This window comes from Pelophylax lessonae, assembly GCF_965119305.1.
Source record: "Pelophylax lessonae genome assembly, chromosome: 11".
Lineage (NCBI taxonomy): Eukaryota > Metazoa > Chordata > Amphibia > Anura > Ranidae > Pelophylax > Pelophylax lessonae.
The window spans coordinates 73,007,479-73,034,249 of record NC_138778.1 but is presented as its reverse complement, the minus strand read 5'-3'; the positions used below and the strand labels follow the sequence as shown (position 1 = coordinate 73,034,249).

The window sequence follows — 26,771 nt, the reverse complement described above, 5'->3', positions numbered from 1 at the left end:
TTCTTTTTTTCCTTGCTTGATGGATGTACTTGCTGTAAGATAAAGTCAGTGTACTCCCGATGCTTTGAACTGTTAAATCGCACATAGCAGTTGCAGCCCCCATGGAAAGAGGGAGGATGAGCACAGTGCAGTGTGAAAGAGGTACTTGCTTGCATCTGTGATTCCTCCATTCTCCTCAGGCAATGTGTGCATACGAGTGTGTGTGCATGGACTCTGTTCAGCTCCTGATGAATAGCAAAGTGGATTCAGGCTGCTGCTGCAATGTATTATTTCACATTCTAGCTGCGAGCGATTTCTCTCCATTCATTCCCAGTTCATTTTGCACAGAGCATTATTACTAATACAATATTATTCCTTCCTTGGGTTGGCTTTCATCTTTTTTTTTACGCTCTGCTTACATTTTCCTTGTTCATGGTCCATCAGGGTCTGGCTGACTCCTGAAGATTTACGCAACTGCAGCAGCGTCTTGAAGGTTCCGTCAGTTTTTTTGGTTAGCATCGGAAAGAGCATGTCCTCGCTTCGGCAGGACAGATATTAAAATAGGAACGATACGGAGATGATTAGCATTGGAAAGACCCCGTGGACCTTCGCACATTGTCCTCACATTTCTTTCCCACCACCTTTTCCTCAAGTGACCTTAATATAAAAAAGGACTTACTGGGCTAAAACCTGAAATTTCTTTTTTATTCAGCAAACTACACATCTTGCGTCTCGGCTCATGTGCTGTACAGAAATGAGGTAGAAAAGAGATGAAAACTGTATAATGTATTTGGATAAATGTGCACTCCATTCCATGTTACCAACCTTCTACCACAGGTAAGACTCAACGTTGTGTGTGAAGGCTTTTAATGACTTGGCTTAGACCAAGTATATGTTCTCACCATCTCCCCTTTATCTGGACTTTATGTATTATGCAGAAGCTGCCTGCATTCTGTGCTGACACTCTGTGGGATGAATGCAGATGTGTGTTCTGAAAGAATTGCTGTTTTGTTTCGGAGCAGAAAATTGCCATTGGCTATGTTGGATAATTGGGGTTTATTTTATCTGGAAAGCAATCGCCTCGGGAGGATGGCACAAATAGTTCTTCGTGGTATCTTGTACCGGTGGAAATTCAGAATAATACATTGTCGAGATGACTTGTTTTCTTGTTTGTGACCCAAGGAATGGAAGAAGGTAAACGAGTTGGAAGCAGTAGTGAGATATAAGAGCTTAAAGGTAAAACAAGCCAAGAAAAGTAAATACATAGAAAATAGGGGGCAGGGCAGGTAATTGACTGAAAGATATATCTAGCATGACAGGTCACAAGCATTGTAACTGTTAACTAAGGCAGCCTTGTGTGTGCTTGGCTGTTTTACAATTCTAAAAGGGTTCGTCAATCTGCATGCTTTTTAGTGTGTAAAAATTGCCCACCAGGGATTGATTGAGTATCACATATTCTTGGCTCATGTGTAGGGAATTGCTGGATGGAAGGCATATATTTTTTTTTATCGTATTTGCCGGAGTCTTTCAGCTGTCTCTCGTTTGGACCCAAATCACTTCCCTCACCCACAGTGGTCGTTCACTTTGATTTGATGTGTAGACATTTATAAATAAATATATTATTTACCTAGCAAGTACTTATGTTTCTCTTCATATTGTTAAGAAGTTTACTGTAAAAAACGGATGGTGGTTATTTTCTAACTCTAAGGGCTCTTTCACACGGCCGTTCAGTTTTTTGGCTCTGCTCCGGTCCATTTATTTATTTTTTTTCACTGAGCGGATGACACTTGTGTCATTCGCTCCGTATGCCCGCATATCATCCCATCCGTTTGCGGATGATATACGGACATAATGTATGTCTATGGGGATTGCGGATGTCAGCGGATGACACCGCTGACATCCGATTTTCCTTCCTTTCCGTTTTTTTAACGGAGTAAAAATAGGGTTCTGTTCCGTTCCAAAAAACGGAACAGAACTGAAAGGAAGAAAATCGGATGCTAGCGGATGGTCATCCGCTGACATCTGCAATCCCATTGACATACATTATGTCCGTAAATCATCCGCAAAAAAATAGGATGATTTGCGGACATACGGAGCGCCCATGTGAAAGGGCCCAAGGCTCCTTTCACACGGTCCGCATTCTGGTGCGGTCCGTTCTCTGCTCAGCGGGGATTGATCCGCCGATCCCCGCTGAGCAGGTGGATGACAGCTCCGCCTTCGCTCTGTGTGCGGAGAGGGAGGTGTCAGAGCCCCGCTCCTCTCTATGGGGAATCTGATGAGAGCGGACCGATCCACTGGACGGATGAAAAATAGGGTTTCCATCCATCCGGATTTCATGGACAGGATCGGATGCGGATGGCAGCGGATGTCTCCACTGACATCCGCTGCCCCATAGGGATGCATGGAGGATCCGATCAGAAAAAAACTGACAGGCGGATCTGATCGGTTCGTTCGTGTGAAAGAGATCTTAAAATGTTACTAAACCAAAAAGCAAACATTTATTATATTCAGGGCTTTTTTTCTCAGAGAGTAGGTGCAGGAACTCCCCTTGTCTCCGCCCCATACCCACCCCCAAGCATGTCCCTTGGTCCCACCCCCAGTACCGTCCCTTTTAGAGAACACAGAACCCAGTATCATTCTGTGATGAAGTAATTTGAATGGAACTTGTTAATTATAACAAGAAAAGCAGCAAAATAGATCCCTTGCAGCCAGCAACAATAGACCCTCCAGCACCCCTTGCACTTACACATTTACATTCAGTGTTGGAGGTGCGTTCCCCCGCGTTCCCCCTGGAAAAAATCCCCGATTATGTTGCAGCTCACCATATCTTAGATGTAATGGCTGTTTTCTTTTTTAGAGTCCTTTCACACGAACGATCCGATCAGATCCGCCTGTCAGTTTTTCAGGACCTGATCGGATCCTCCATGCACCCCTATGGAGCAGTGGATGTCAACGGAGACATCTCCACTGACACCCGCTGCTATCCGATCCAATCCTGTCCGTGAAATCCAGTTGGATGGAAACCCTATTTTCTATCTGTCCTGCGGATCGGCTCGGATAAGAACGGACAGGCGGTCCGTTCTCATCCAATTCCCCCATAGAGGACAGCGGGGATCTGACAGCTCTGTCTCCGCACACAGAGTGGAGACAGAGCTGCCATCCGCCTGCTCAGCAGGGATCGGTGGATCGATCCCCGCTGAGCAGAACGGAGTCCGCCAGCGGATGCGGACCGTGTGAAAGGGACCTTAGTCTTTCATTCTTTTATTTTCCCTGGTGATCCAGCCAGTAACTCTGTTGTTTTTTTTTTTTTAACAGAACAAGCTGTTCTGCAGATGTAGCAGTTGGAGTGGTGGGACAAACCATTTAACACTGACAGTGGTGCTTATAATACTCAGCTTTTCTTTATTCATGTAAAACCTTTATCCTAAAAGAAAAAAGCTGTTGCTGTAACTTCTTGTGTAACCGCAGTGTGAGCTGGAGCTTGGCTTTTACCTTGTTAGCATATTTCAATTTGTTGGTACATCTAAAGCCCCGTACACACGTACCGATTGGTCGGCGGCCGAATATTTGCGGCCGAAAATCGGTACGTGTGTACGGGGCTTTACACTCCCTTCCCTCCAGACAGACAATGCTGCTGTCTGAGGCTGACAATACATGTTCAATTCTCTTGTACAATTTTCTGTTAGATTCACCATAAACTATATAATATGAGGTCAAAACTAAACACCACTTCCAATTGTATCCAAATAGGCAGGCCTTTGTACTACATAGTTGAAGGTAAATCTGAAGAAAATTGTATAATGTATGGCCAGCCTATAGCTGGATACACACTATACAATTTTCTTTAGATTTTTTCCTTTAGATTTACCAAAACCATTTGATATGAGGTCAAACCTAAACACTTTCAATTCGTATGCAATCAGGCAGGCCCTTACACTACATAGTAAAGGTAAATCTGAAGGAAATCTGACAACAAAAGTTGTATAGTGTGTATCCAGCTTTAGGCTGGGTTCACACTGGATTGCGGAGTGGCTCACAGCAGAAGGTTGGTTGCGTCCCATTCACTGTTTCAGGTCCAAATTCGGTCTGAACTTTTCACTGAATTGGTACCTGAAATGGACCAGAAGACACGCACAAATTTCCTGCAAACCGTTCCGCAGCTGTCCCGGAGCTGTGAAGAGGTTCCATTGAGAGTCGGTCACAGTCACCTGACATGCAAATTAGATGCGGGAAAAACCCAGATCCAATTGGCACCAGTGTGAACCCAGCCTAAAGGTGCCTCTGTGCTCCTTCACCCAGATGGGGGGCGCTCTAATACAGGAGGTGTGTGCTAAACACCTTTGTGGAGGTGTTAAAGCAGAACTTCACTTCAAAGTGAAAGTTCCACTTATCCTCCTCACCCCACAATTATTACTTTTATTGTTCTGGCACCAGGCATCTTTTTCTGACAGATACCTGCTCCCATTGCTACAATTCTCTCCTAAGCGAGAACTACGGAAGTTCACCCCTGCTGCACGTTCTGGCAACTCCTGGGACATATCATTTGTCCCAGGAGGCTGCAGAAGCAATGTGAAAGCGCAGTGCAGTCGCACGCATGCACGGTGGGGAGCCTGTTGTGAAACAGTCAACTTCCACAGTCAAGATGGTGGTGCCAGGGATGTGGAGACCATCAAAGAACCACCCCGGCTGTAGACACCAGTGGACTAAACTGGTGAGTACCTGTTTATTAAAAGTCAGCATCTATAGTATTTGTTGGACTTTATAGGCAATTAGGACTACAAAATGGCAGATTACCTTTTTTAAAAGCTCTATTTAGGTAGTTTTTATTGTTTCTAAGGGGCCTGGACAGCTGTTTTTTTCCATAATTAACCCTGTTTGTACTGAGCAGGTAGATCTTAAAGTGATCGTAAAGTCTTGCGTTTTTTTTTTAAATAGCAAACATGGTATACTTACCTCCACTGTCCATTTGGTTTGCACAGGGCAGCCCTCATCCTCCACTTCTCGGATCCCTCTTCTCTGCTCCTGGCCCCTCCCTCCTGTTCAGTGCCCCCACAGCAAGCAGCTTACTATGGGGGCACCCGAGCTGAGCTGCAGCTCCATGTAACCGTTCACACACAGAGCTGCTGTTCGGCTCCACCCCCTTTCTCTCCTGATTGGCTAAATGACTGATTGACAGCAGCAGCAACCAATGGCCCTACTCTGTGTCTCAGCCAATGAGAAGGGAGAGTCCCAGATGGCCGAAGGACTGGTGGACATTGCTGGACAGAGATGGGCTCAGGTAAGTATTAGGGAGTGCTGGGGCAACTGCTGCACGCAGAAGGCTTTTTATCTTAATGCATAGAATGCATTTAAATAAAAACCTTCTTTACAACTCCTTTTGTTATCAATTGTAACTATATTTGAACACCTAGCAAAGATGTATATTGATACACAAATGTTTGCCTTTCATTTCTATTTCAAACTGAAAGTTTTTTTTTTTACAGGGTGATTGTGTACAATAACTTTAATTATCAGCCACTCTTTGTTTCCACAATGACTCACCATGTTACCATTTCCTGCCTCATTAGTCCAGCCTACAGCCAGCCCCTTCTAGCTATTTAACCAGCTTTGCTCATTTCCTCTGTGTGCTTGCATGGTCCATGATCTCCAGTGTGTTCCTGTGTATGACATGACCTGGCTGACTTCTCTTCCAATACCTGCTCCTGTTTTTGCTTCTTACTATACTGATTTCTGGCATCCTGACCCCTACTCGTCTGATTACCCACTCTGACATCCAAACCCTGGCTTCAGTTTTTGACTACATTCCTGAACTGTGTTTAATTTTTGCTATTTTATAAGGTGTGATTTTAGCTGCATTTTCGGTCTCTGCCTGGTTTATGGTTCCTGACATTACGCAAGGACCATGAATTCAGAAGATGCAGGCAATCATAGTTACATAGTTAGTCAGGTTGAAAAAAGTCCACCTAGTTGTTATATTTTCTACAGATTGGAGGAAAAGGACCACAGCATGGAACAGTTTGCCATAGTGTTACAAAGGCTCCTGATTCTAACCGCTTATCTGGATCTTCCTACTCCAGCCTTCCCTACTGCTGCTGCTGCTCCTGTCTCTGTTCAGGGAGCTCTAATACTATGTAAGAGGTATGACTGGTTATGCTCCGCTTCCCCAGCGCTTTGGGGATGATCCAGCTCACTGAAGAGGGTTTCTCAACCAGGTTAGAATATATTTTGAGATGCTGCTCCAGGCGCTCCTTATGAACAGAAGCAAAGTAGGCTTCATTATTTCTTTTATTTATTGCTTGGCTTTGGCAAACTCTCTGTGGGAAATATTCCATTGTCCAGAATTACCCTGAGTTTGTGGCCTCCTTTAAAAGGGTATTTGATATTTCCGCTCGCTCCACCTCTGCTGCTAAAAGCATCATACCCATTAAACAGAGTACGAGAACCTCTGCCGACTACGCTATTGAATCCTGTACTCTGGCAGCAGAGGTTGGTTGGAACAATGAGGCTCTTGTGACTGCTTTTCCCCATGGCCTCTCTGATTGCAGCTTGGGATATAGACAGGAATCTTGAGGAATTGATCTTGTTTGCCATTCTCATTGATTCCAAACTCCGAGTGAGACCTTCCTGTAAGGAGTGTCTGCGGAAGCCTCCTGTATGTTTGGCTCTGACCTTTCCCACCCATGCCTCCCTCACCTCCCATGCCTTCTGGGTCTGAGTCCTTCACCGAGGATTGAGCCCATGCAGCTGGGCTTCACAACTCTCTCTCTGTCGAAGAGAGGGCCTTTAGAAGGAGGAGAAGTATGTGCCTTTACTGTGGCCAGGCAAGTCACTTATTAAAAACTTGTCCTTCTCGTCCAGGAAATGCCCACACCTAAAGGCCTGTAGGGGACAGACCTTAGGTGGTGTATTTGCATCCCCAGCTATCCTGAAGGATAAGCCTTTAGCTCCGGTTATCCTTACCTGGTCTGAGATTTCCATCAATACCAAGGCATTAATCGATTTTCAGCATGCTCCGTAAGATTAAGCCAGTGGCCTGCGCATTCGATTTTCCTTCCAAAATGCGTATTTACAATGTATTCCATATTTCCTTATTAAAACCTTTGGAGTGCAACCGCTAAACAACCTCAGTACCTTGCTCTCACCGGGTTAAGGTTGACAGCCATGAGGACTATGAGATACAATCTATCATTGACTCCCGTAGATTTCGTGGATGCATACAATATCATGTTTACTGGAGGGGTTACAACCTGGAGGATCCACAGTGGCTCACCTGGTTACCATTTCCAGCCTCATTAGTCCAGCTTACAGTCAGCCCCTTTTGGCTATTTAAACAGCGTTGCTCATTTCCCCTGTGTCCTTGTGTGGTCTTTGATCTCCTGTGTGTTCCTGTGTATGACTTAGCCTGGCGGTCTTCTTTTCCGATACCTGCTCCTGCTTTTGCTCTTTACTAGGCTGACTTCTGGCTTCCTGACCCCAACTCGTCTGTTTACCCACTCTGGCATCCAAACCCTGCCTTCAGTTTTTGACTACGTTCCTGAACTTGCTATTTTATTCAAGGTGTAATTTTAACTGCATTTTCTGTCTCCAACTGTTTTGTGGTTCCTGGCAGTATTTTTCTGTACTAGCAGGGTCTTTAAAGAAATAAATCATAGGAATGCATTGCAGAAATGTACTGCATTGTTTTTTTATTTTTTTTCTATTTTGACATGACATACAGTATTCTTAATAAAAATTAGACATGTTTCTTAAATAATGGAAATAAAGCTTAAGGAATTCTACTCAGAAACAAAGCAGAATGCTGGATTTTTAATTGTGATATTTCTTGGTGACTGCAGTGACTATAAAAAAATGTAATGAATTATTAAAACATTAAATCACAGTGGATTTTATTGTGTTTGTTCAACAAATATGAATACTTCTGTTTGTTCAACAGAAATAGATTCCCTTATGTCAAAGTAAAAGATGATTTAAAGCCTAACTCCAGGAAAATTTTAAGTCATCTCTTGCATTGGAGCTACACCCAAACTGCAGGGGTAAAAGCTATTTGGTCTAGGGGAGTGGAGAAACATTTTTACTTACCTGATCCTCCACTCCCCTTGCAGATAGTGCAACCCTCCCCCTCACTTCGGTAGTGGACTGTCCCTCGGCATCCTCACGTACAAAACAGGGCTATGGACACTGCTTTGGTCTTGATGATGTCAGGAAACTAGACTGCTGAAGTGTGTGGGGGGGGAAGGGGAAGAAACTGCTGGGACTATTCTAGATGCATAGAGGAGCAGAGGATTAGGTAAGTATAAATGAACTCAATTTATTTGTATAGGTTAGAAAAAAGATGGTTTGAGCATAAATGAGCACACAGAAGGTAGATTTGAACACAGTTTGCTAGACAGTGCTATAGAATACTTAGACTAGGGTTCTGTACCACTAAACTGAAATCCGCAGATGAATCTGCAAATTCAGCAATAAATGGTGCATACAAACGCTATCTGCAAGATGAGTAATACTGTAACTGGGTTAGAGTGCACTCTAAAAGAAAAGCTAAGCCCTGTGCAATGTCTCCTGCGGGGTACCTCTAAACTAAATGCTGGGCAAGGGTCTCTGTGTGACAATTGTAATAGGCAGTCTTTAGTCCTGAATCTTCAGCCGGCTAATGTTGAAGTCTAATTGTACCCTTGGCGTGCATGAGAATAGTCACAATAAGGCCTGCAGGCAGCAATAGAGCAACAAGACAGCTGTTTAGTCAGTTCCTAAGGGCTCAGTGTCTAGTTGCAACAGGTCATGGCCACAATACCCTCTCATCACACCCAGTGAGTCAGCTGCAGTGGTCCCTTCAGTTAAATGTCAGCTTACTCTGGGTTGCTTGTAGCGACTCTGGTCCTTGGCACAGGATAAATGGCATCCTAGTGGTAGCTTGGTCCCTCAGTACAGCAAATGGCCTTCCAGTGGCTCTGATGTGAAAGTAAAGCACTGCATCTGGTCCTTTCTTTCTCTCGCCCTGCACTGCTCCCTACTATTTACCCAGGAAAAAGTAATCAGTCCTTCTCTGATTCAGGGCTTTTTGGGTAATATTGTCTACAGCCCCTATTCACTCATGCTGCAGAGAGCGTCCGCAAACTTCAACTCCTAGGGTTCCATGTTACTGCTGTTAAGAGGGAGCTCCTCTTGTTGGCTGCATGGTGGCTGGGAATGGCAGAGCAGCATTCATCTGGTGGGGCACCTATATACAACAGCATCGCCAGTGTTAACCCAGCCTAAGAAATATTTAGTGACTTTAATTATTTTGTGAATTTAAGCCACTGTATGGAAAGGCAGAAAAAAGAGACTAAAAGGTATGTAAATAGTAAGGATCCTGATTAATTGCTATACCTAACTATATGACAAGTACTACAATTCACTTATTATATGATGTACAGGCCTCATAAAATCTGCCTTTGCCTTACTCTGACAAAGCCAAATCCTCCTTTGTGAGATTTGTGTCTCTCATGTTTTCCCTTCCAGACACTGCAGCCAAAAGTGGAAGGATATCAGGAACAGAGGTACATAATCTCCCAGAGGTTTTCCATTGGATTTAGGTCAGGCGAACATGGGGGCCATTCAATGGTATTGATTCCTTCATCCTCCAGGAACTGGGTGCATACTCTCGCCACATGAGGCTGGGCATTGTCGTACACCAGGAGGAACCCAGGGCACCCTGCACCAGTATAGGGTCTGACAATGGGTCCAAGGAGTTTATCCTGATACCTATTGGCATTCAGGGTGCCATTGTCTAGCCCTTAGAGGTCTGTGTGTCCATCCATGGATATGCTTTTTCCAGACCATCACTGACTCACCACCAAATTAATCATGCTGAATGATGTTACAGGCAGCATAATGTTCTAGACCCTCTCACGTCTGTCACATGTGCTCAGGGTAAACCTGCTCTCATCTGTGAAAAGCACAGGCCATCAGTGGTGGACCTGTAAATTCTGGTGTTGCAAATGCCAGTAGAGCTCCACAGTGCTGGGCAGTGAGCACAGGGCCCACTAAAGGACGTTGAGCCCTCAGGCCAGCCTCATAAAGTCTGTTTCTCATTGTTTGGTCAGAGACATTCACACCAGTAGCCTGCTGTAGAGGTCATTTTGTAGGGCTCTACCAGTGCTCATCCTGTTCCTCCCTGAACAAGAAACAGATACCAGTCCTGCTGATGGGTTAAGGACCTTCTATGGCCCTGTCCAGCTCTCCTAGAGTAACTGCATGTCTCTTAGAATCTCCTCCATGCTCTTGAAACTGTACTGGGAGACACAGCAAACCTTCCAGCAATGGCACGTATTGATGTGCCATTCTGGGGGAGTTGGACTGCCTGTGCAACCTCTATAGGGTCCAGGTATTGCCTCATGCTACCAATAGTGACACTGACCCTAGCCAAATTCAAAACCAGTGAAAAACAGTCAGATAAGATGAGTAGGGAAAAAAATGTCAGTGGCCTCCACCTGTAAAACCATTCCTGTTTTGGAGGTCATCTCATTGTTGCCCATCTAGTGAACCTGTTGTTAGTTTCAATATTACCAAAGCAGCTGAAACTGATTAACAACCCCCTCTGCTACTTAATTGACCAGATCAATATCCCAGGAGTTTAATTGTCTTGATGCTATATTCTGATTAAAAAGTGTTCCTTTAATTTTATTGAGCAGTGTGTATATATAGTTGTGTGAATGATTTATGGCAAATAACACTTCTTGGCTTAGTATCACTATAAGGTAAAAAACGTCCCAGTGTTTGTATTGCCCCCTCACCCCCTGTGTACTTAACTGAGTTCTCAAAGTGAAGAAATGTCATTAGCCCACCAAGGATTCCTCGAAAGGGTCCAAAGCTTTATTCCGTTGTCACATGATAAATATAGTGACGGTCACTTGCCTGATAAAGGGGCCCTGTGTGGTTATGAAACATTGCTATATATTTATCATGTGACCACGGAATAAAGCTTTGGACCCTTTCGAGGAATCATTGGTGTGCTGATGATATTTCTTCACTTTGAGTATCCACAGTTTTAACCTATGGTCATTACAGCATCTAGCATCACTGAACTGCCAGTTATCCTGTATGTGTGCATGAGGAATATTGCGTTTAGACTTACCTGAGTTCTATCTTGATCCAGCACTGTGCCCACCTGCAGTAGCTCTCTCTTTTTTCTTTGTTCACAGAGGCTGCAGTGGGACCCATTGGCTCCTACTGCTGTCAATCAGATCCTGTGAGCAGAGAACAGGTGGAACTTGGCTGAGCCAGCCTGTGTGTGTCAATAGACACACACAGCCTGGCTCAGGATCAAGCTTGCAGGTCCATCCCCATAGGAATCATCTTTCTATGGGAGCATAATGAGAAGAGGATGAGCCAAAAGCACAGGGGACCCCAGAAGAAGTTCCATGCTGCTCTGTGCAGAGTTCCGTGCTGCTCTGTGCAATAGCTTTGCACAGAAAAGACAAAGATAACATGTTTGCTATTTTAGAAAAAAAAAAAAAAACATTTACAACCACTTTAATAGGAATTAGGTACTGTATCTGAAAAAAATTGGAGGGTATTCATCCTACTGAAGGAAAATGGGTTTACCTGCTAAAACCATAGCACAGTTAAAGGAGATTGTAGTGTGTCTGTGTGGTGAGCTTGGTTGCCCATTCACAGCATATATATTGGGGTGCACTGGGCAGCCTTGCCCTATGCAGTCCCAATGAGTAGACAAGGCAATCTGCCTTGTGTCCTATGAGTTCAGTTCACAACATTGCACTGCAGTGTTGTGCACTAAAAAATAAAAGTAGGTCATGCTCCACATTTTTCAGCACAGTAACGCTGTATTGCAACGCAGTACACAGTATCGCAAACTTCTGCAGTGAATAAGGATGAATCAAATGTCATTTTGTGACATTTCAATAAAGTTGATAAGGCTTCATTTACAAGGCAACGCTCCCTTCATAGCGCACATCAGTAGCCACAGTATAATGAGGCCACTGGTGTGAATGAGCTCTTACACATATAGTAAATAAATTCCACAGTTAGATAGGGGTGGGTGCTTTTATTAGGATTAATCACAGAAATAAGAAGCACAAGGGTAATACAAGAGCCAACTTCCCTAAATTGTGCTGCTTGCAAGACAATTTTAAATGGGATAAAATCCTAGGAACACAGAGGAAAAATGGGAGTGCTTTAGGGGCATATAAAGAAGGGTATTGGCCAGTGCATTCCAATAGGAAATAAGTTTAAAAGACGAAAAGAAATCCTGGGTGGCAAAACTCTAACGTAAAAATGCATATAAAAGCAAGAGAAAAAACATTTAAAAAATACAAGGCTGAGGGGTCATTGCTAGCATTCCAACAATACAAAGAATGCAATAATGAAAAACACCACCCCCTTTTTTCCTCATTATTTTCCCCTCCCCCCCTTTTCCTGCTGGTCACTGAGATTACCCTATTTTTTACCACATAAACATTATGTAATCTGATTATTACGTATGTATTCATGATTATCCAAGATTTCATTTATGGTTTTAGTTTAACAGACTGAGCCACCCTTTCGGGTTGTTTTGTTGTCGGGTGCTGGATTGCCCCTTCACTTCCGGGAGCTGCGATGCATGCCTGGGGCTTTCCCCTCCTCCTCTGCACTTTGGCACGGGGGGTCGGGCTGGACGCCCGGCGTGCATCGACGCCACGCCTCGCGTACGATGCGTGTGACGTCATTACTGACGCCGCGCACCGCTACGTTGTCATTCCATTCTCGGCACTGTTCAGGAGCGGTTTTGGCGCCTATACCGTGGGTTCCTGGCGCCTTTTTCCCCTCCCTTCCTACAGATGCCCGCGCGGCGTTGGGGAGTTTCGTCGGATGTGGGTCATTTCCAGTACCACCATGGATATTACACTCACTTTTTGAGAACATACCCCGAGGAGACCACACACTACTCATTATGAGCTGTGTTATTTATTCCAACAGGTATCACCTCCTTTTTTACATATTCATACAATTTTTCAACACGTTTTTATGTTGATTTTTTGTGTCACTTTTGGTTATTTCACTTTTTTCTTTAGTTCCAGACCTTGGAGCTCACTTTTCATACAATTTTTACACATGTAAATTTTTATATTTCTAACCGTTCTACTATATCACCTAGTCACTTCACAGTGACTACCCTTATTTGGGCACATCTTTAATTGAATCACACAAGATATTTGTTTATACCGCACATACACATAGATCAAGGTATTCTATAGCAGCACATTTGAGACATGTAAATACTCTTTCTTTGCTGATTTATCAGGATGTATCCCACGATTTCCAGAATATCCTATGGTGGTCCTGCTGACCTTCTACCACGATCCTCGTCCACAGCTACCGGGAAGGGGACTATATTCTCCATGCACCTCCAAACTATCTTATGTTACTATTGCAATCCTAGCTACCCCGCCAGTGCTAACAGGTATATCCCCATGCTCTCTCCTTTTCCTCTCCCTTTCCCTCTCCCCCACCCCCTTCTCTTTCCGCCCCCCCCCTCCTTTTATGGCCCCTTGTTATATCATACTAACAACCATGCATTCTATTTTAGACACGTCTATACATACATACGTTGCATCTGCTCCTGACGATTGGTTACAACCATGAAACGCGTAGAGCTATCAAGGATGCCACGTTATGTTTATTATGTGCCTATCAATCTTTTATGCATTGCAATGAATTTTAAACGCTAATTTATTTATATCATCTGGGCTGGTGCTAGTCCAGATGACTTTATTGGATACCATTGACATAATTATGTGCAATCATACTATGCTTGCTGCAATGGGCTGTCTTTTATGCATTTCTGAATGTCATCCACCATCAATGATGTATCTATGTCTTTTTGGTTTGATGTAAGATGTGTGTATGTATCTATCAATTAAATATAATGTTATGTATTCTATGCATTTATGTTATTTTCCAGTAATGACCATCATTGTCATTACGTTATCATGTTTACCTATGCATTTATTCATTAAAACGTGACATACAATTATATTGTTATGGATTTTCATACACACATATATATTTACACCAGCTCATTGATATTTTTGTCTACAATTCCCCTGATCGCCGCCATTGTTTCATTTAAAGTCCCAACCTCCCTTTTTGTTTTTCATATATGCATAGGGATGGAGGAATATGACCCTACCCTGTCGTTTCCTCATACAAAGTCCCGTTTTTTTCTCCCCCCTCCTTTTTCATAAAGAATGCAATAAGAAATTTAAGAGCGAAATTGAGTCAGCTAAAATAGACCACGAAAGGCACATAGCGGACGAGAGTAAAATAAAAAACAAAAACAAAAAACAGTAAGAAAGTGAGGCCAAAACGTATTGGTCCCATAAAGGATGATGAAGGGAATTCATTTACAAAAGACAAAGAGAAGGCAAAGATTTTAAATGCATTCTTCTCCTCAGTTTTTACAAAGTTAACGGAGGGATATAGTTACCAATACTTTAATGTTAATAGCATGTCACAGAATGTTACCTCATGGCTAACAGAAAACAGTATCAAAAATAGACTTTAAACACTTAACATAAATAAGCCACCAGGACTAGATGGCTTACACCCGAGGGTCCTTAAGGAACTCAGTCAGATGATTGTTCCTAATTTTTATGGACAGTTTACTGACTGGAATGGTGGCCGCTGATTGGAGAAAACCCAACGTGGTACCAATATTTAAAAAAAGGGCCGAGATATATCCCTGGGAACTACAGGCCAGTTAGCCTAACATCAATAGTCTGCAAGCTATTGGAGGGGATGATAAGGGACTATATCCAAGGTTTTGGTAATGAAAACAGTATCATTAGTTGTAATCAGCACGGATCCATGAAGAATCGTTCTTGCCAGAGCAATCTATTATCATTCTATGAAGAATAGATAAAGGAAGACCTATGTATGTGGTGTATCTGGATTTTGCAAGGCGATTTGATACAGTTCCCCAAAAACCTTTACTTTACAAAATGAGGTCTGTTGGCATGGAGTTGGGTGAGTGCCTGAATTGAAAACTGGCTACAGGGGCGGGTCCAAAGGGTGGTGATAAATAGAGAATACTTAGAATCGTCTAGTGTGGTAAGTGGGGTCCCCCAATGATCTGTCCTGGGACCAATTCCGTTTAATTTTTTCATAAACGATCTAGAGGATGGGATAAACAGCTCAATCTCAGTATTTGCAGATGATACAAAGTTAAGCAGGGGTGGGCAACTACATGGCTAATGAGGTTTAATGTTGAAAAATGTAAAGTAATGCATTTGGGTGCTAAAAATACAAACAAAAGTTACTTGCTAGGGGAAGAACCTCTGGGGGAATTTAGGATGGAAAATGACCTGTGAGCCTTAGATGATAGGCTCAGGAATGGCATGCAATGCCAAGCTGCTGCAAGCAAAGCCTACATAATAATGGCATATATTAAAAAGAGAATTCACTCTGGAGATAAAACAATTATTTGTAATATCCCACTCTACAAGACTCTGGTTCGGCCACATCTGTTCTGGGCACCAAACCTCAAGAAGGATGTGCTGGAACTGGAAAGAGTCAAGAGAAGGGCAACAAAGCTAATAAAGGGACTAAAGGATCTCAGCTATGGGGAAAGACTACAAGCATAGAACTTATTCTCTCTGGAGAGGAGACGCTTGAGAGGGGACATGATAGCGAGGTACAAATACCGTACTGGTGACCCTAGCATAGGGAAACAACTTTTAAGTGAAATGGAATTTAAAAAGACATGCAGCCTTTCACTGAAATTGGAAGAGAAGCGGTTTAACCTTAAACTGCGTGGAGGGTTCTTTACTGTCAGAGCGGTAAGGATGTAGAATTCTCTTTCACAAGCAATGGTATCAGCAGGGAGCGTCGATAGTTTAAAAAAACTTATTGATGGGCACCTAAACGATCACAACATACAGGGTTATACAATGGACTATTGACATAAACACAAACAAACTCACACACTGGTTTCTATCTGCAAATAATGGAGGACACTCATTTCTCTGAAGGTAAATGGGTTTAACTGAGTAAAACAATAGCACATCTAAAGGAACATCTAAAGTCAGATTGTAATGTACGTTTCTGTTGAGCACACCATATGCACACCATATGCATTAGGCTTTGCCGGGCAGGCTTGCTCAATGCAGTCCCAACCAGTGGCGTACCTATAATAAGCAGTATCTGGGGCCTATTGGGGTCATATTTTGATATACCTAAAAAAAAAGTGAAATGAAACAATAAAGAACTGTCAAATTGTACTAACAGTGGGAGGGGCTTGAAATGGCATTGTTTAAAAAAAACCTGAGCCTACACCCCCTATAGTCCTTTTAGCCACAAAATATCCAAGCAATGTGTAGGGGTTGTTCACACTAGTGTTTGTCTCTGAAAAGCAATCTGCATTTGGATTGCTCTTGAAAGAGCATTTGACAGACAGTGAGGAGACCTTATACTGTGTTGTTACCGTCTGCTTTAACCCCTGGAATCCCACACTAGTGTGCCACAACTGCATGCATTGAACACGGTTCTGGGGCAATTGAAGAGTGACCCATTGCACTTGAATGGGTCATGTCCAGCAGGAGGCAGCACCTGCTGAAAGCATCAGGGGGTATATTCCTGCTGTGGCATGTGTACACTCCCTAGCTAAAGGGGGGGGGGCAGTTTGGAAGTGGTAAAAAAGTGGTTCAACTGCAAGGTTTTTCCTCCCTTCCCCCACCCCAAACTGCTAGTGTGGACGAATACTAACAGACATGTACAAACCCCAAAACGCTCATTTTAAATTCACACAGAATGCTTCCAAAGGTCTGTCTGTACCTGCTATATATGTCATGTCACGTTTTTGTATTTTGATGCATTCCACTAAATAAAGAATAAAAAAATTAAAATTAAAAAAATGAATTCTACACCAAACTTTATTTTAGGATCTAAATTAGTAGTGGTGGCAAATTATGGGGAATATATTCCATATGATGGGAAGAAATAAATGATAAATTTCATCTTTAGATCCACCTTGAACTGTGACAGTACGGAGGGGAGAGGTTCCTGAAGGGGATCTATTGGGAGTAGTACAGACTCATTCCAGTTGATCCTGAGACCAGAAAATATACCAAATTTCTCAATAGCAGACATTGCGGGCCATCAGTGATCCCTGAGTATCAGCTAGATACAGCAACATATCGTCTGCATACAGAGCTATTTTGTCCTCATATTTACCTCTGCAAAAGCCTCTCGCCTCCGCCATTTGCCTCAGCAAAGCTGCAAGGGGTTTTATCGCTACCGAAACAAAAAAGGGAGGAGTGTGCACCCTTGTCCAGTACCTCAAGACAAAGAGAAGGGGTCAGACAGTCTCCCATTGACTCTTATAGAGACCTTGGGTGTTGTATATAATAGCCTCACCCAGTTAGAAAAAGTGTCGCCAAAGCCAAAACGTCGAAGCACTTCCCATACATAGCACCATTCTATGCTGTCAAATGCCTTAGTGGCGTCTAAAGACAGCAAAACCCTGCTAATTGAGTTGTTAGCAGAAGTTTGAATATTTAAGAAAGTGTGTCCTACGTTTACAGCAGATGAGAAGTTGGCCATGAACCTTGTTTAGTTTGGGTGAATAATAGATTTCATAACTTTATTTAGCCTGTTGGCCATTATTTTAGCTAGTATCTTATTATCTGTATTAAGCAACAATGTTGGTCTACAGAAATCCGAGATTAGCAAAGTTTTCCCTTTCTTGGATATGACCATGATTATGGCCTCTGTCATAAATTGAGCAAACTAGGGAGGAGGACTTAGTGCACACAGGGGGAGAAACCTGGAGATAACAAAGCGAGCTTCTGCTGTATCTAACATCCATAAATATAAAACAATCTTAAACAGTCTCTGTATAAAGGAGATATGTACAGTCTATGAAAAAGTTCATAAGACAGGGACGCAGGCATAGCGATTCTTTCCCCGGGATCCGCAGAGCGTAACTTTCATGTGCCACAAAGCGCTGCTCCGATGTTTTATTGTAAGTTACTGACTTTTATTACTAAAGTGTTACCTTACTTACTGCACTTAGAAGCACTGTTCTCTTTCTCCCCTTCTGTCATAGATAGAGGAAGACGTCCATCCTCACAAGCAGCATTGAAAGTCTGTAGCAAGAAAGGTAAAAGTGTCCCACCATATTGGCTATATACTTCATTGGGGAGGCCATCTAGGCCAGGGTTGTTTTCCTGTTGGTAGGGATGTCACAGCAGCTTCCAGTTCCTCTAAGGTTATCAGGGTGCTCAACAGGCATCTATCGGCTTGAGACAAAGTGGGGGAACAAATACCTCTAAAAATTGAAAAAGATCAGCATTAGTATAAGTAGCCCTCGAGCTACAGTATATAGCTCCTGATAAAAGGATTTGAAAACTGCTGATATATCTTCTGATCCAGTGCAGAGCGTCCCGGATATTGATTTTATAATTTAAGTATTTTTTTGTGAACGAGCGATCGCAGCTAGAAGCTTTCTCACTTTTTCCCCCCAACCCAGACCAAGTGTTTATTAAAAAATTGTTTATTATGTGCTCCTTTCTCAATGAGAAGTTTGAGCTGGGACTGTCCATTAGGAGCAGTTTTCAGAGATTGGATCCTGAACATAGGCAAGCTCAGCTGCGATCATCTGCTCATTTACTGAGTTTACCTCCTGTCTACTTTTGGTTTTGACCGCACTTACACTATATTGTCAAAAGTATTGGGTCGTCTGCCTTTACATGCACATGAACTTTAATGGCATCCCAGTCTTAGTTTGTAGGGTTCAAACCTGTCCTGTTTGATATTGAAGACATTATTGATATCGCCCATCAGTAGAACTTGAAGAGGTAGTTTATCGGCCAGAAACTTTATAAACAACTGAATTACCTCACATGAGTATGGGGGTGAAACATAAACATTGGCAATCACAAAACCCATATCAAAAAATTTACAACATAGAAAAACACATCTTCCATATTTATCTATCTCTGCCTGTTCACAGGAGAAGCCGGCACTACCGCATACCAGGGTATATAACAAAAAGTGCAGAGCTATCAAATATGGATTATGAAGATGATATCGAGGAGAGCAGTCCACAGGTGCAAATTATGGTGAAGCATGCACAAGATATAAACATTCATTGCTCTTCAATGTGCTGGTAATCCTCAACCCAGTCTCGTTAGCCTCTCACCTCACACTTAGCCCCTGTGTCACCAGACGGGCTAGTAAGACATAAAAACTTTCTCCAAGAATATCACCAATATAGATCAGATCAGATCAGTATTCCTCTTCATCAGAAAATAAGGCTCACAGGTAACAGATCACAGGTCCATAAAGCGGGTCACAGGTCCATAGGAAAACAAAAATCCGGACATAGTGCATTACCGCAATAAATTACTTTATTGAACATAGCATAAAATCAGAAAATTACATTGTAAAGCACTATACAAGTGCATGTGATGAGCAGATCGAATTACACACAGCGGTCTCGACCGCAATGGATGGTGGGTGACGTCACCGGCCCCTCTCCCTTCGCACGTGTTACATCCCACTAGGTGGGACTTCATCAGCAGCCTGCTTTGTTTTCCTATGGACCTGTGACCCACTTAATGGACCTGTGATCTGTTACCTGTGAGCCTTATTTTCTGATGAAGAGGATTACTGATCTGATCTATATTGGTGATATCCTTGGAGAAAGTTTATGTCTTACTAGCCCGTCTGGTGACACAGGGGCGAAGTGTGAGGTGAGAGGCTAACGAGACTGCGTGGAGGATTACCAGCACATTGAAGAGCACTGAATGTTTATATCTTGTGCATGCTTCACCATAATTTGCACCTGTGGACTGCTCTCCTCGATATCATCTTCATAATCCATATTTGATAGCGCTGCACTTTTTGTTATATATTTGTTATTGGGACTTTTGGTTTATTGATCCTTTAGTGCATAGCAGCTTTCTATTATTATTTTACACAGTTGCGCTGAATTTTTATTTATTATTATTTGCATACCAGGATAGACATGCCCCAAGAGGAATAATAAACATTTATTATTAATAATAATAATAATAATAATAATAATAATAATAATTTATACCGAAAGGCCAGAAGGTGGCAAAAGGAATGCCGAAAGCCAGATCCATGCTCATGCCATATGACGATTGGCACCCCCAAAAATGAGAGAAGAAAAAAACAGAAAAATTGTGAAAAAAGAACCCAAAATAACAGCATACAAATTCCTCGCGAGGAGAAGGTAGAGAGAGCCCTTTCTTGAACCAGATAGACTCACTCCAAGGACCCCCCTTTATATAAAAAAGAAAATGTTGTACCCAAGTCTATGCAGAAAATGTTTTCTTATCTTTTACAAAATAACTTTCAGCGATCAATGCCATAAAATGTGTCATAGAAGCCATATGACTTCTAGTAAATTTTTTCATGTGATTTGGGACTGTCCAAAGGTACGCAAATTTTAGAGTAAAGTCTGTCTATTTGTGGAGGAGATATTTGCTCTAACATCTGAGGAGGATCTTAGGGAATTACAAATGTCGCTCCTTAGGATTCTCTTCTTCTGTGCCAAGAAAGCCATTGCACTATGCTGGAAGAAGACAGATCCTCCTAGTCTACAGATGTGGATTGATTTGACTAACAAGGCATTGTCAATGTATAAACTGATATATATTGCCTGCGGCTGCCCCTAGAAATTTGAAAAACTATGGGCTGGGTGGCTGAGAACAGTGCCAGGTGATATTGAAGTATAACCGTACTGGTTTATTCGGGGATGCTGGTTGTATTAATGGCTCCTTATATAGTTCATATTCCAGTAGGTTTGGTTTATTTTCTGACTGTAACAATGAGTTATAACAACTCTCATCTCGTCTTTTACTCGCTTTGGCCTGTAAACTTTACAGTATATCTTCTTTGTACATTTCACCAGCAGGTTGTTGTTTACCTTACTTTTTGTTCTGTTCCTTACCGCACATACGTGTAGATTACTATGTAATTCTGCGTTTGTTTCTGAACGCCATTGTATTGCCTAATTGAAACTTTTTATTTTATTTTACCTATGTGTAGCAATATTTCCAGGCCTGGGGCCTGAGGTGGGTCTGCCATCAGTAACGGTAACACTTCCAACACATTTAAGTTGTGAACCCAAGTGTGAGAACTGAGACAATGACCATTCCGGCATCTTTAGTTTGTTTTGTTTTTTGTATTTAGGGGATGGGAGAAGGGAATGAGTGGGATACTCCTCTGGCTCTTCTAGGCTTAAATAGAACTTTGTACAAAAAATGCTCGCTAGCGCTGTCTTGGTGCCAGCTGAATGCCAACCAGCGCTTCCTGACGCTTCAAATGCTGCTTGACTGAATTAGTGCTGAAACCTCGACTTTAACTTGGATTGTTAGCTCAGAAGCTCCAGGACTGTAGAACTCTTGACTCCTGATACTTGGTATAGCTCAAAAGTCACTGAACAGCTCTCTCTAACCCTTCACTGGCTGAGGTAGCTCCTTGTCACTACTTGTGCTGCTGCAACTCTTAACTTTGTACACTTCACACTGTACACTAACTCTTCAGGGCCCAAACTGCAGGTACCCCCTCTAATACTTCAGGGTCCTCTGACTGGGTACCCCCTCTAATACTTCAGGGTCCTCTGACTAGGCACCCCCTTTAACAGTTAGCTGACTCCTGGATCCCTAGAACCTTCTCCCGAGTGGTCCCCTCTGACACTAGGCAGACCCCCTGGGGCAGTCCACAGTACTCACAACTTTTGTAGGCTTTCCTGGAACTGGACCCCTCTCTCTCTCCGCTGGTTCTCGTCACACCGGATCCCCTCTGCAGCTCAGCTCCACACTCTTTGGATTCCCAGGATGCCACCCGGGACACCCGCTTCCTCTGACAGGAGGAGAGACAGCCGTACTCTCCCTCCTGGGACTCTGCTTCCCGCCAAAGACGCTGCGTCATGCGTTCCTTCAGAACTTATACCCACTCCCAGAATCCTCTACGGCAGAATCTGCCTTCTGGGGTAGATACAGGCCTCAGTGTGTCTCTGATTGGGTTTCCTCAACTGTCCAATGAGAATCCTCTCATGGAGCCAGTGGGGAAACTCCCCTCTCAGAAGAAACACCTGGGAGACATGACAGCCAGCTGAAATCATGGCCCTGCTGTTAGGCACCCAAGGCCCACTATACTTTACCTAGCACCTACATGTAGGGTGCTACATATGTAAAGTACATCTGTGCGATACGTTGTACCTTTTCTTTGTATGCTTTTTTTTCTATAAGCAAAAACTTAAAAAAAAACAAAAAAAAAAAGTGTAAGCGCTATAGACCACAAGAGACATAGTGGAGGAGAATACAAAAAAATCCAGATATTTTTGAAATATATAAATAGTAAGAAAGCAAGGTCAGAACATATTGGTCCCATAAAAGATGATATGGGGAAGTTGGTTACAAATGACAAGGAGAAGGCAACAGTACTAAACGCATTCTTCCCTCAGTTTTTCAAAGGAAAAGGAAGGGTATATTGATCAAGGCCGTATTGTTATTAACACATCACAGAAGGTACCCTTCTGGCTTAGAGAAGCCGGTTTCCAAAAAAGACTTGAAAAATGTAATGCAAATAAATAACCAGGACCAGATGGCTTACATCCGAGAGTCCTCAAAGAACCTAGCCAGATAATAACCAGAGCGTTTTTCCTAATTTTTATGGACAGCTTTATTGATGGGAATGATACCAGAGATATTTCTGGAAACTACAGGCCAGTCGGTCTAACATAGATAGGATGTAAACTATCGGAGGGCATGATAAGGGACTTTATCCAAAAATTTGCTAATGAAAACAGTATTATTAGTAGTAATCAGCATGAATTCATGAAAGATCGTTCTTGCCAAAGCAATCTGTTAATATTCTACGAGGAAGTGAGCTGCTATTTAGATATAGGAAGGTTTGTGGATGTGGTATATTTGTATTTTGCAAAAGCATTCAATACATTTCCCCATAAACACTTAATTTAGAAATTGAGGTCAGTTGGCATGCTCCATAGGGTATGTACCTGGATAGAAAACTGGTTACAGGGAAGCCTCCAAAGGCTGGTGATAAACAGTGTATTCAGAATGGTCTGGAGTAATAAGTGGGGTGCCCCAAGGCTCTGTCCTAGGACCAATTCCATTTAATTTATTCATCTGTGATAATGAGGTTGGTATAAATAGCTGATTATACAAAGCTACACAGGGCAATAACTTCACAGCAGGATATAAAAACTTTACAAGAAGATTTCAATAAAATAATGAGGTGGGCAACTACATGGCAAATGAGGTTTTATATTAAAAAATGTAAACAAATGCACTTAGGGGATATAATATTACCCAAGTTACTCTCTAGGGGGACAAGCTCTGGGGAAATCCAGGATGGAAAAATATCAGGTTTAGCAAGGACATGCAATGCCAAGTTGCAACAAGCAAAGCTAGCAGAATATGATCACGCATTAAAAAGGGTATTTACTCAAGACGATAAAACAATAATTCTGCCACATTATAAAACTCTGGTTCAGGCACATCTTGAGTAGGCCATCCAGTTTTGGTCACAAATCCTCAGGAAGGATGTGCTGGAACTGGAGAGAGTCCAGAGAATGGCAGTAAAACTAATAAGGGGACTGGAGTACCTCAGTTATGAGGAACAACTAAAAATATTAAACATATTCTCCCTAGAGAAGAGGTGCTTGAGAGGAGATATGGTAGCAATATATAAATACCTCAACGATGATTCTAGCATAGGGAAAAAAATATTCAGATACAGGGTGCTTAGGAAAACACATGACCATTCTTCAAAAAATGGAGGAGAAGCAGTTTAACTTTAAGCTACATAGGGTGTTCTTTACTGTCAAGCAGTAAGGATGTGGAACTCCCTTCCACAATCGGTGGTGTCAGCGGGAAGTATTGATAAGTTCAAAAAAACTCATAGATGGGCATCTTAGCAAAAGCAGCATTCTAGGATATAGGAAAGGGTTTTGACATAAACACTCACATCCACACCCACACCCACGAAGGGTGAACTGGATGGACTGGTGTCTTAATTCAACCCCTACAAACTATGTAACTGTGAAACATGTGGTTTTTCAGTGAGCCTTGAATTAATTACTAAAGCAACAGTGCTTTGTCATCTGTTATCAGCTGTAGAGATTTGCATGTTTATTTCTCTCCCTCTCTCATAATCTTACGCAACACAAGCTGACCTGTCCTGGGCCCCAGCAAAAGTCATTAACTCAGTGTGACAGAAAATCACAAGCAACAAAGATTCTCCTAGCTCAGTGGTTCTTAACCTGGGTTCGACCCAGGGGTTCGGTGAGTCAGTCTCAGGGGTTCGGCGGGGGGGGGGGAAACAGGGCAATTGCTCCCCCCGAGAAAATATTACTGATTGTGAGGCCAACCCCCCCCCCCCCCGGGAAATCGGAGCTGCGGTCAGGACGACTCACAGCCATTACACATAGACACTTGACGCTCTGCCCCCTGTACCTCCCCCAGCAGGTTTCCAGCCTAACTCCTGCAGGCTGCTTGAGTGGGCGGGATGGGGATGTACCTGACCACGGAGATCGCGCCCGCCTGGAAGAGGGAAGTGTGAGCAGCTGAGCAGAGGGAGCCAAGTGAATGTTCCTGGAGGTAGGCTCAGCTAGCTGTACATGGTGGATTAGTTTGCAAGCACCTCTATGCTAAGTCTGCTGAGTTACTGCAGCTTAGCATAGAGGTGCTGTTAGCTGACAAATGGAAATGCATGTCCTTTTTCATTTAGCTCAATAAGCATTGTGAATGCCCCCTGGTGTGTGCCCTCCTGATACCCCATGGTATGCCCTCCCAACACCTACCCCCCCCCAGTGTGTGTCCTCCTGACACCCCATGGTATGCCCTCCCAACCCCCCCCCCAGTGTGTGCCCCCCTAACACCCCATGGTATGCCCTCCCAACACCTCCCCCCAGTGTGTTCCCTCTTGACACCCCATGGTATGTCCTCCCAACCCCCCCAGCGTGTGCCCTCCTGACACCCCATGGTATGCCCTCCCAACACCTCCCCCCAGTGTGTTCCCTCCTGACACCCCATGGTATGCCCTCCCAACCCCCCACCCCAGTGTGTGCCCTCCTGACACCCCATGGTATGCTCTCCCAACCCCCCAAGTGTGTGCCCCCCTGACACCCCATGATATGCCCTCCCAACCCCACCCCAGTGTGCCCTCCTGACACCCCATGGTATGGCCTCCCACCCCCCCCCCCAGTGTGTGCCCTCCTGATAGCCCATGGTATGCCTTCCCAACCCCCCTACTGACCTCTGTACACTGCCCTACAGCCTACTGACCTCTGTACATTTTACTTTGTATGATACGTTTAATTCAGTTCTGTAAACAACACCTTATTTTCTGGCAGTGCCCCTCCCGAGACTAGACTCATAAAATCATATTTTATTTTTCCAATTAAGAAGGGTTCGGTGAATGCGCATATGAAGCTGGTGGGGTTCAGTACCTCCAACAAGGTTAAGAACCACTGTCCTAGCTTATTCTGAGTGAGAACCGTGTAGGCAATCAAACATTCTTATCAATAAGCCCGTTCTTGTAAGTCACAAAGCAGTTAGTCTCTATGTTTCACAGTAGCATAATGAAGTGCACCTCCGGTCCAGAGTTGGAAGATTCAGGAATATGCCAATGAACTGGTAAATTGATGGTATTAAAGAGAATGTATACAATGCAGCCACCCTGCCCCCTTGCCTCTCACATATACACTATATTACCGAAAGTATTGTGACGCCTGCCTTTACACACACCTGAACTTTAATGGCATCCCAGTCTTAGTCTGTAGGGTTCAATATTGAGTTGGCCCACCCTTTGCAGCTATAACAGCTTCAACTCTTCTGGGAAGGCTGTCCACAAGGTTTGGGAGCGTGTTTATGTGAAAGTTTGACCATTCTTCCAGAAGCGCATTTGTGAGGTCAGGCACTGATTTAGGAGGAGAAGGCCTGGCTCGCAGTCTCCATTCTAATTTGCCCCAAAGGTGTTCTATCAGGTAGCAGTCAGGACTCTGTGCAGGCCAATCAAGTTCCTCTACCCCAAATTTGCTCATCCATGTCTTTATGAACCTTGCTTTGTGCACTGGTCCAAATCATTTAGTGGAGGGGGGATTATGGTGTGGGGTTGTTTTTCAGGAGTTGGGCTTGGCTCCTTAGTTCCAGTGAAGGGAACTCTTAAGGTGTCAGCATACCAAGACATTTTGCACAATTACATGCTCCCAACATTGTGGGAACAGTTTGGGGATGGCCCCTTCCTGTTCCAACATGACTGTGCACCAGTGTACAAAGCAAGGTCCATAAAGACATGAATGAGCAAGTTTTGGGTGGAGAAACTTGACTGACCTGCACAGAGTCTTGACCTCAACCCGATAGAAAACCTTTGTGATGAATTAGAGTGGAGACTGCAAGCCAGGCCTTCTCGTCCAACATCAGTGCCTGACCTCACAAATGCACTTCTGGAAGAATGGTCAAACATTCCAATAGACACACTCCTAAACCTTGTGGAAGAGTTGACACTGTTAAAGCTGCAAAGGGTGGGCCAACTCAATATTGAACTCTACAGACTAAGACTTGGATGCCGTTAAAGTTCATGTGCGTGAAAAGGCAGGTATCCTTTTTTTGGTAATATAGTGTATTTACAATGCAGCCCCCCACCATAGTAACTGACTACAGGCAGATGGGCATGGACACATGCTATACAGAAACAGGAAGTGCTTTTGTATAGTGTTCCTGTTTCCTGGCAGCAGGAATTGCAGGCTGCGGGTGGCA

The 26,771-nt window shown here is 43.4% G+C and overlaps 1 protein-coding gene across 9 annotated transcripts in view; it reads left to right on the top strand.

Annotated features, from left to right (window-relative positions):
* Window positions 1-26,771, top strand: part of SRCIN1 (SRC kinase signaling inhibitor 1) — a gene marked incomplete at its 3' end in the record, with an annotated part of 894,005 nt that overhangs the window by 219,984 nt on the left and 647,250 nt on the right. The window contains exon 1 of one of the 9 annotated variants that reach the window (XM_082272509.1): window positions 203-816. The exons of 7 other annotated variants lie outside the window; for them this stretch is intronic. Coding sequence is in view for 1 of the 2 variants with exons in the window: in XM_082272508.1 (XP_082128634.1) it covers window positions 1,164-1,173 (10 nt within the window). Of the gene's footprint in view, window positions 1-202; window positions 817-1,148; window positions 1,174-26,771 lie in introns of those variants that run through there. One more of the 9 variants, XM_082272508.1, reaches the window with a different exon arrangement.